The following is an 11,687-nucleotide window of genomic DNA, read 5'->3' on the forward strand; positions in this document are numbered from 1 at the left end:
GATATATAGTTACAAGTCTACAAAGTTTTAAGAATTTGGGAGAGGTAAAATAGGGAATTATTAGCATAAAGTTATAAAACAATAGCTGTAACTTAAAAAAAATTTTAATCCCTCTGTGTACCAGTCCCTACATTGAGCAAAACATTTTCTATTGTATACCATTTTATGATTTTAAGTTCTTCTGGATTAACCTAAAGCATGAAATTTAAAATTTGTAAACAACTTAAATTTTATTAATGGTAGAATTTTTAAATGAAGTGTAGATATGGAAAATACTGGATAGTAAAGAATGGCAATAAATGAAAAATGTAGAATAAAGAATAAAATAAGATAAAGTAATCCTACCTTAAAATTCTAATTCCTCATGTATTAGAACAAAGACTACAGCAAACAACTGTTTTCTCATATCCATAGGTAAATAGAAATGCTATTTACCAGATGGTTAGGAGAAAAACACATAATATATATAAAAATCAGAGTACAGTGCCTGCCATGCTATTATTGTTGTTGTTGTTAAGTGTGAGCTGAGTTGAGCACAACTCATAGCGATTCTATGAACAAAAGATCTGAACCCTGTTCTATAACTATTGTCATTTCTCTAATGTTCAGCGAGTTTCCAAAAGCACGCTGATTAGGACGTGGATGTTTTAGATGCTCAAATAAATGCTACATTAACTGTGATCCTCCAAAAAAGTAGCATTTGTAGATTTGTCTGACTTTTTATATAATAAATTCTATATTTTATTCTACTTTTTTCTTCCAATGTTACTTAAAAAATAAAACCCCTAATGTAATAAAATATATAAAGGCATGTAATATACATTTTCTCTAGATCCACCTATCCAGTCATACATTATAATTTCATTTAGACAATATTTTTATCCTTTTTTTGCATGAAAAACTTCTTGCTGCTTATGAGAGAACATTTGGTTTTGTTCACTGTCTTAAGGGTTTAGGTCACAAATGTGAATGTGAAATATCAACTCAAGGAAACTCGGCTGCAGAATACTGTTCTCTTTACCAATTTTGCAAACGATGTAGACAGAGCAATAAACTATCATCAAAACATAGCCAGGAATATAATCAAAAGAAAAAGAACTATGACGAGAAATTATTCTTAATTATATTTGCAGTAATTAAACTATGAAACATATTACTTTCTAAAGCCATAAAGGTAGTTAAAATAATTTTAATCTTGACACACATGTTTCATTCCATATATTACTGAGCTACCTAAAATATTCTTAAGTATATATTGCTTTAGAAAAAACACCTCACGTGTATATCTCCTGTTAACAGGAGGAGATAAAAACAAAGAAAATACTACTTTTCTCACTGAAAAACATCTAAAACAAACAATACTAACAATTTAGCTCAGTCATTATAATTACATTTGTTACCAGAGATCACAGCTGATATATGAAAATACGAAAAACTGCCAAAACAAACTCATATTTCAGAGGCTGAAATGGGTACAAGAGAAAGCTATACAGCTTTCTCTTGCTGAGCCAGTGGCAGATTTGAACTGCAAGAAATGTCAGACATTTTGGTTAAAATCACAACTCCTTACCAATAAAGCTTCCTCCCTTCTTTTCTCTACTACTACTACTACTAAGTTTTCCAGTTTTCTGGCATACAACAGTGAAAAAGGCAGATGAAACTTCATGGAATTTACACTTCAGCATAGAGAGAAAGATGAAATATAGCAATTAAGTAAACTGTATATGATAGTAGGGAAATCTGGGCAGGGAACTATGCTGCCAACCCAAGGTGGGCAGTTCAAATCCACCAGTTGCCTGGAAGAAGAAAGGTGAGCAAAGAAAGACTTGGTTTCACCCTCTCCAACATAGACCTGTTTGTTTTCTTGGCAGTCCATGGTGTGTTCAAGGCTCTTCTCAAGCACCACAACTCAAAAGCATCTATTCTTCTCTGTCATTCTTAGACATTGTCCAGCTCTCTGAAGCATAACAAATAATTGAGAAGACCATGGCCTGGATTAGTACACCTTAGTCTCTAGGCTGACATCGTTGCTTTTCAGCAGTCTGGAGAGATCCCTGGCAGCAGATTTGCCCAATGCGATTTGTCTTTTGATTTCCTGACTACTAGCGTTGATTTTAAGAATGTTGACTGCAGAGCCTAGAAAACTGTAATTGCAAACAAGCTCAATCTCTTCTCCATCTATCATAGTGCTGCCAAAAGAATCTTTGTCTTCTTGATATTGAGCTTCAATCCATATTGATGACTACAGTCCTTGACCTTCTTCAGCAAGCGCTTCAGGTTGTCTTCAATTTCAGCAAGCAAGGTTGTGTCATCTTCACATAGGAGGTAGGTGATGTGTCTTTCTCCAATCCTGATGCCACATTCCTACTCATAAATCCCTGCTTCCTGAATGATCTGTTCTGCATACAGATTGAAAAGGTATGGGGACAGTATACATCTCTGACACACTCCTTTTCTGATTCTGAACCATGCGGTGTTTCCCTGCTCTGTTCTGAGAACTGCTTCCTGGTCCAAGTATAGGTTTCACAAAAGCACAATTAAATGTTCTGGGATTTCCACTTCCCTCAAGGTTAGCTACAATTTCTTGTGATTCACACAGTCAAATGCCTTTGCATAATCAATGAAACATGGATATCCTTCTGGTACTCTCTGCTTCCTCCCCAAGATCCCTCTGACATTGGTAATAATGGCTCTAGTGTCACAACCTTTTCTAAACCCAACTTGTATTTGTGGTAGTTGTCAGTCAATGTACTGTGCCAGTCATTTCTGGATAATCTTCAGCAGGATTTTGTTAGTGTGTGGTATCAGTGATAGCTGTTGGACAATTTCCACACTCTATCAGGTCACCTTTTTTTTGGAATGGGAATAAGTATGGACCTCTCCCAGTTAGTTGGCCAAGTATCTATCCTCCAGATTTCTTTTCACAACTTGGTGAGCATGTCCCTCTAAAATATTTTCTTTTGGCACCCCACGGGACATTCTGTATTCTTTCTCTAAAACCACAACTCAAATGCATCAATTCTGCTTCCATCATCCTTATTAATTGTCTAGGTCTCAGAGCCACAGCAGATGAGTGAAAAGATCATATATTGGATCAGGTGCACCTTAATCTTTTAACTGGCATCATTGTTCTTTAGTACTCTGGAAATGTCCCTGAGTGCAGACATTCCCAATGCAACACGTCTTTTTTATTTATTGACTGGTAGAACAAAAGGTATAGATTATGGATCTGAATAAGATGAAATTGCTGACAACTTCAATCTTTTTTCCAGCTATCATGAGTTTGCCTACTGACTGAGTGGTGAAGATTTTTACTTTCTTCATGTTCAGATGTAATCCATATTGAAGGATGTAGTCTTTGATCGTCTGCAGCAGGCATTTCAAATCTTTCTCCCTTATGCCTATGACACAAGCAAAGCCATACCAGGTTGTTGATGACACTTCCTCTCATCATGAGGCCACATTCTTCTTCCTAACGTCCAATTATCAAATGATTTCATAAAGCCCAGTTCTCAAAGTGTTTGCTCAGCACAGCTTTTAGGATACAGCGCTTCTTGCCTAGGCACAGAAGAGCATTTTAAGGGTGCTAAAATTCCCATTCTTCTCAATGTTGGCTATAGTTTTTTATGATCCACAGAGACAAATGCCTTTGCACAGTCAATAAAACACTAACAGATATTTTTCTGGTATTCTCTGCTTTCAGTCAACATCCATTTGACATTTACAAATGTAGGGCAAATACAACCATACATTTCAATTACAGTTTGTTAAGCAGAGTTCCTCTTAACATCCACTGGCTACAGCAGGTAGGAGGCTCTAAAAACACCTTTCCTTAGCAAACATGTCAGGTAAGCATCACCATCTTGTGTCAAAATAGAGGATTGCATTTTAAAATTGTCAAATAGAGAATATGAAATTTATAAAACCTAAGATTAATTTTTCAACTTATCTTCTAACAAATATACCAGTAAGATATTAAAAAAGTTTATACTGTTCATGTTTTCTAATGTTGTACATTAATATGTAAATATGTATTTCAAATTAGGCAAAATGTATCTCAAAGAAAGTGAGTTTTCTTTTATGACACCTTACCAGATTTTCCACTCAACCCAAACAAAAATAAGTATATACATATACATAAAATCAGACCTACACAATGTCAAGATCCAAAATGTCACTTAGGCATTGTGTACACTCTCCATATACTTTAAAAAAAATGATCACAAAATTAGTCCATCTATTAATGATTTTTGAACATCCAACATGTAACTTTAAGTTGAGCTCTTGGTTATTCTGCCATTTGTTCCCAAATATGATACCCTAGTAGAAATAACAATAAATAAAAGACCCTCTTTTAAATTTAGAAATGACTTAGTTTTAATCATTTAGTTAGACATTTCTGTTCTAAATTAAAATTATCTTTATATTCTTGACAGGTTTTTAAAAAAATTCATAGACTTCTAAATAAAACCAAAATATTATATGCTGATCAGACATCTGTGAAAAGAGAAAATATGCAGCTAAGCAAGTTTGCCTTTTTAAAAGAGCAATAAATTTTAAGTAAAAAAGTTAAGGTGTTCTTCAAATGAACTGTCAATTTGGGTTTTTATTATGTAAAAGTAGCCTTAAGGCTGATTTACAGCCTTTCTCCCTTTTGTGATAATCACGTGGTTAGGAAGAAAAGTCACTTTTGCACACCTGGATATCATTCACTTGCTTTGTAAGACGTTTGTGGGTTTGCTTTTTTTTTACCCCTTTCAAGAAGAAAAAGTACAGGTACATAGCATCCTTTTTTGCAGCATTCTGAATCTCTATATTACTACCTAGATTACCAAAAAAAGGGAATAGTAGAAATGAATGATATATTGAGATTTATCTAGCACATTTTTAGAAATATGAAACAGAGGACCAAAGAAGCTAAATAATTTCAAATACATAAACTGCTAGCAACAGAGCCAGAATTTGAAATTAAGATTTTTGCATTTCTTTACCTCCCATCGTCAGTCTATCGTTTATTTCTATTCCAATTTCAGGATACTATTTCATGTTCCACATATAATGGTACGGTCTGGACCTTTTGCATATGCTGTATTTGTCAATCTCATTTCCTCTAAATTCATTTAAGTTACTATAATAAAAACTTTTTGGCTCATGAGTGAAGAAGCACACATTAAAGATTTCAATAAACTTCTAAAACTTAAAAGGATAAACCATAGTCAACAAACTTCAAAGCCCATAATCACAAAAGTACTGACTCATTTTTGTTATTATAGTGACAAAAGTCATGTTGCTAACTGCTGCTAAGATTCACAGTGAGACAACAGATTTTAATTGTGTCTTAACCTGTGCCATCCTTCTAATTTCTAACCACTTAAGCCCACTGCAGCAGTCAATGTGCCAATCCATTTCATTGCAGGTTTTCCTCTCTTCTGTTGATCTACTTTTCTAAGGATGATGTCCCTCTCCAAGAAAGTGCTTCTCCTAGCAATATGTCCAAGTATGTGATGATGTTTTAACATCTTTACCTCCACGGAGCACTGTGACTGCATTTTCTCAGACATATTTGTTTGTTATTTTGGCTGTCCATGTGATACTTTGCACTCTTCTCCAGCACCACAACTCAAAGGCATTAATTCTTGTTGCTTACTTCATAATACTTACTCATTCTCCAGATATCAAATACTTAACAAGTAATGAAAAAGATCATTATTTGAATCAGGTACACCATAACCTTCAAACTGATGTCATTGTTCCTCAGTAACTTGGGAGTTATTTGTCCAATGCAATATGTCTCCTGATCTCTTGACTGCTGGTACCAAGGAGGTTGATTGTAGATACAAGTAAGATGAAATTGTTGACAATTTCAATCTTTTATCCATCCATCAAGATATTGCCTATTGGTCCAGTTGTGAGAATTTCTGATTTCCTGAGATAAAACCCATATTGAAGGTTGTATTCTTTGATCTCCTGCAGCAAGAATTTAATTCCTCCTCTTTTAGCAAGCAAAGTGTGCCATTTGTATAACCTAAGCCTGTTAATGCCACAAATGACGGTAATACATAGAAGAAGAAAAAATGTGTTTCTAAGCACGGCTGTCAATTTAAAAGTGTGCAGCAACATGTTAAGGAGTCGTCCTCTGATCTTGATACTGTATTCTTCTTCATAGAGTTCAGCTTCTCGAATGATTTGCTCAGTGTACAGATTAAAGAAGTATGGAGAAAGAATACAACGCTGACACACACTTTACCTAATTTCAAACCATGCAGTGTTCCTCTGCTCCGTTTGGACAAGAGCTTCTTGGTTAGGTAAAGGTTTCATCTGAGCATAATTAAGTATTCCAGGATTCTCATACTGCTCAATGTTAACCACAATTTGATATGATCCACAGAATCATAGATAATATCCCATGAATGGATAGCTTTATCCTGGCAAAAATTTTTTATGAAGGTTAAAATTAGAACATCACATAATTTTTCTATGTTACAATCATTTTTAGATCACAGGATGTGCAAAAAGAATTATTTGGCACATCTCCCACCTAGGTTATAGATAACTGATACCTTTTATCATATTTATAATATCTCAATTAAATATGACCCACATATGCATATTACTTACTCTAAACTCTCCTCTCTCAATTGCCATCTTCAAAGCTAAAATCCTTACATTTATTGCCACAGAAAATGAAGTAAAAACATTGACTTTAAAACACAAAACCAAAAACCCAGAATCCAAAACAAATTCATTGGCAAACATGTGAGGGATCAGAAAAGCTGAAATTGGGAGTCTCTTAACTCTGGCTTCATTATATTTTTTAAATCTCCAAACACTTTCTTATATATTTATGAACTAATATTAAAGATTAAAACTATATTTTCCTTAAATAATTTTGGGAAAGTATAGCATTCTTATCCATTTCAACTTTTAGTGTATACCAACTGAGCCAACCTACTTTTCAGTTCTGACTTAGTCAAGAAAAATAACATTTGTAACAGGAAGATTAGGTAAACAAGCCATCCATAAATATATACATAGGCTTTGTCATGGAGAGAGGGATATTTTTAAAACATGATTCACTTACTGAAGTCATGTCTTACTTGTTGACATTTCTAAATAATGTTAATTTTATTCCACAACACAAAAATAACCATAAAACCAGCAATTTCTTTACAACCTGTGTGAAATAAAAACATTATGCCTTAATTTACCCATTTAGCATAACTGCTCTCCAGGCTACTGAAGAGCAACAGTGTCAGTCTTGAGACTAAGGTGAACCTGATCCTGAGAATTACAAATATGCATCAGAAAGCTGTATAACCTATAGTAAGAATGTCCCTCTAAACAGTTGTACCATGTAGTAGAACAATTACTCTCTTTTGACTCAGATATTTTGTCTATTCTTTTTCTTTTTGCTTGTTTTAATAGTTAGACAACTTAAAAGAAAAAAAGAAAGCCAGACAATGACTAGAAATGACAGAAGGAGAATTGATGCCTTGAGCTGTGGTGCTAGAGTTGAGTACCGAATATACTATGGACTGTTAAGAGAACAAACAAGTTCGACCTGGAGAGGGTGGAAAAGGCTGTTTTTGGAGGCAAGGATTCTGAAGCTCCATCTAACATACTCTGGACATGCTGCAACGAAGGACCAGTCCTTGGAGAGGGACAGTATGCTTGGGAGGATGGAGAGACAATCAGGAGGGAAGGACCCTCAATGAGATAGACTGACTCAGAGACTGAGATAATGGGGGCAGGTGTGTCAGAGAAAATAAAGCTGGCTCAGGACAGAGAAGAGTTCAGAGCTGTTATACACAGGGTCACTATTAGCCATAGGTGACTTGATGGCACATAACAACAACAGCAACTCCAAGAAAAACTCAGTAGAAATTAATGTCAATTCATCACTTCTCTGTGTTAAAAGTATGAAACTAGAAAATAGTTTCAAACTCTGAATCATTCAAAATCTCTATTAATTTCTAAAATTGACCTCAATGAGACAATCTTTTACACAGGTGACTTAGAAAAGAATTTTACAAATTCTAATTTATTGGCTATCAAGTACAGATAAAAGCACGGTTTATATCCTAATAATAAATGTAATACTAGCATTCACAATAACAGCTATTATTTATGTACTAGTCACCCATATTAGAAATAATAAATGGATTAAATTAAGAATATTAATAAAATTAAACTTTTTTAAACCTAGATTTATACCTGGGGGTGGGGGAAAAAAGACAACGATTTCCTTCATTAAGAGTCCACAAATGTATGAAATGGTAACAACATGCACAAATATTTTCTTTAATGGGTCAACATTAAGCAATAGCCTAACATGAAACAATATAAACTCCAAGACCTTTGGCATTTAACTATTATGGGGCCACCATCTATTATTTAGTTGTTTGCTGTTCTAATGTTTCCTAATGCTAAGGAAATGTGGACATAATAATGTATGAACTTGACATCACAAATTTCATTAATCTTCACTTGTCATCCCTATCATCTGTGTGTCTAAGGGTTATCATTCAGGTGTCTTTGCTAGACAACCATTAACTGTTTCTTTTGTGCTAAAATATTCACTGTATTAAGGAGAGAGGATTAAGATGGCATACAAGCCTCTATTAGAGGCTTGTGTTATTACACTAACTAGTTGATACTGAAATATTTCAGGAAGAAACATCAAGAACAAATGGTGATAAATGAAAGTCAAGCTGGTCAGAAAGCATAGAAAAAAAGAAAATCCCAGGAATTGATGGAATACTAACTGACATGTTTTTACAAACAAATGCAGTCCTGGACAAGCTGACAAGGCTATGACAAAAAATCTAGAAGACAACTATCTGGCCCAACTGACCAGAAGATATCTATATTTTTTCTATTCCCAAGAAATGTGATTCAAAAGAACGTGGAAATTTTTTAAAAGTATCATTAATACCACATGCAAGTAAAATTCTGAAGATTACTCAAAAAAACTACAACAGTACACTGAAAGAATTGCCAGAAACTCAAGCTAGATTTAGAAGCGCCTGCAACACTAGAGCTATCACTGATGTCAGATATATCTTTGCTGAAAGTAAAGAATACCAGAAATATGTCTGTGGTTTATTGACTATGCAAATGCATTTAACTGTGAATATCACAACAATTTATGGCTAACAATGATATGAATAGGAATCCCAGGACACTTAATTGTGCTCATGTGAAACCTATACCTAAACCACTAAGCTATTGTATGATCAGAGTAAGGGAACACTGAATGATTTAAAAATCAAGAAAATTGTGTATCCGGGTAGAAAAGGAATGACGGGACATGAGGGTGGTGGCCAAGTCTGACATCTGCCAGCTTCATAAAGGTGAACGGCTCCTATCAGTAATATCCATACCAATAAATAGATAGCTGCTATGGCAAACATACCACTTCCTATGCTTCTGCATCTCTTTTCACCAATCACTGGGTTCAATATTCATTGCTGACTACCAGACTTTATTTCTAATACTCCCTTGCCATAGAGTCAGCCATGGGTTGGTTCTGACCACCTACCTCCATTTCTATGGGTTGGTTCTGACTCGATGGTATACAACAACAACACACACATATATATAAAGTATATATTGTTACTGTTCTGTGCCATGGAGTCAACCAAGCACTTTTAAATTAGTGGATCCCTTTATTAAGCTATGATTTAGAAACAAACTGTAGGAATAATTGAAATAATTGAATTTTTTACCTTTACAATATAATACCATCTCAACTTAGCTCATTTCCAGTGTTGGAAACAACTAATAGTTGATCCTACAGCCAGTATTTTGAGAATGTAAGTTAAAAGAAGGACTTTGCTTATCTCTCTACATCAGCAAGACAAGTACCACCTTTGTGTTAGTAGCACAATCCCCTGTGGATTATACCATCAGAGCTTCCTAATGTAAGACTATACTAATTTTTCTTATAAAATAGAAACCCATGTTATTTCTCTTCTAATTATTTTGAAAGCAGCTGTTAGGCAATGACTTCTAGAATGTTGTAGATGATAGTTCCTGTCTAGTACTAGATAGACATTTAGGTTTATCTGGATAAAAATGCTAAAAAGTTATCAAAAAGAATTAGTGAAATGAATTCTAATTATAAAATGCTGTTAAGTGAAGTTGAGTTGGAACCAACCCAAAGCTGGCTCAATGCATTTTCAGCAGCAGCTAACTGTATGGGAAGAGACTGCCCATCTTTCTCCTACAGAACACCTGGTAGCTTCTTACCACCTGGCCACCAGAGCTCCCGAACTATAAACTAGAAACTAAAAAAACCCCAAGAACATCAATTCTCTAAAGAAATAGACTAAAAGTGTATGTGATCTAAAGACTAGGAACGAGAAACTAACCATTACTAGTTTTATTACTACTGAATTTAAAGTAATAGACACAGGGAGAAGATTTTCTTTGTCCTTTTCATTCCTTTGACCCCAAGATGTTTCAATCCTAACACAGCATCCTCTAAATGAAAATCCTGATTCAGAGCAAATTGACAAAGCAAAAACAAACACACAAAAAACAACCAATCAACAAAAAAACCCAAAAACCACCTTAGAGTCAAATGACACAGTCCATGATTTTACAAACCTCTCAAATGTTGGAATGAACTCTGTCTTACCTTATCTATCCTATCCGGGCGGTTAGTAGCAGCCAAAATAGTCACATCCTTTAATTGTTCAATCCCATCCATTTCTGTTAAGAGCTGGGCCAAAACACGGTCTGCTACATTCCCAGCACCTGAAGAGCTGATTTTAAAAAATACCGTTTTAAAATCTGTTTTGGGATGAGTGAGAAAGAGTTATGTCTATATTTTTATTATTTTAAATGGTTATATACTCGATAACAACAGAAGACATGTTGTAAAATATAATATTCATATTTGAGATTCATAACTAAAATACAAAGCCCCCTCAAAGCTGTTAGTTTCTTTTCCTTCACCATCATTTGTGATGGTTTTTAATTGCTCGTTAATACTAAACTGCTGAATGAGCATTGGATATCAGAGCTTTTAAGCTCTGGAAAGCAGAATATAGTATTATTTAACATGGATAACCACTACAGAAGAAATTACTTCATTTGACCAATACTGGTATCTTATATGACAAGTAGATTGAAAGAAACTAAAAAAATGAGTACGATACAAGCCCTATGGACATTAAGCTTAGATTACGTTACTGTTTATTTTAAACTTAAAAATCATGTAAAAATTGAACATTTCTTACTAAATTTTAAAATAATTAAAAGCAAATTAGCAAGTATAGTCATAAAAATTATTTCATTTTTTCTCAAAATATGCAAAGAGAGATTGTTATCGTCATTTTGTTCTTAGACCAACTAAACTATAAAGTCACCAACACAAGAAATCTTACTCTTTTTTTCGTTTGTCCAACACACATAAAATTTACTGAATATTTATTTGTAAGAAGTAAATGGAAACTTCTGATAAAAAACAAAGATCAATTAAAACTTCCCATGAAAATACAGGAACTATTAGCACGGAATGACAAAGCAAAATATTACAATGAAATGTGCGAGGAGCTAGAGTCGGAAAATCAAAAGGGCCGAACTCGTTCAGCATTTCTTAAGCTCAAGGAACTGAAGAACAAATTCAAACCTCGAGTTGTTTCAATCAAGGATGCTTTAGGCAGAATGTTAAATGATCC

General features: G+C 34.3%; 1 protein-coding gene across 1 annotated transcript in view; it reads right to left on the minus strand.

The window, feature by feature from the left end:
* SPATA5 (spermatogenesis associated 5) overlaps positions 1-11,687 on the minus strand; it is a 334,732-nt gene that overhangs the window by 193,770 nt on the left and 129,275 nt on the right. Inside the window, exon 15 of the mRNA XM_006881124.1 lies at positions 10,643-10,769. Within this exon, the coding sequence (XP_006881186.1) occupies positions 10,643-10,769 (127 nt within the window). The remainder of the gene's footprint in view (positions 1-10,642; positions 10,770-11,687) is intronic.

Source organism: Elephantulus edwardii, unplaced genomic scaffold (genome assembly GCF_000299155.1).
Source record: "Elephantulus edwardii isolate Elephantulus edwardi_28Jun2011 unplaced genomic scaffold, EleEdw1.0 scaffold00012, whole genome shotgun sequence".
NCBI lineage: Eukaryota > Metazoa > Chordata > Mammalia > Macroscelidea > Macroscelididae > Elephantulus > Elephantulus edwardii.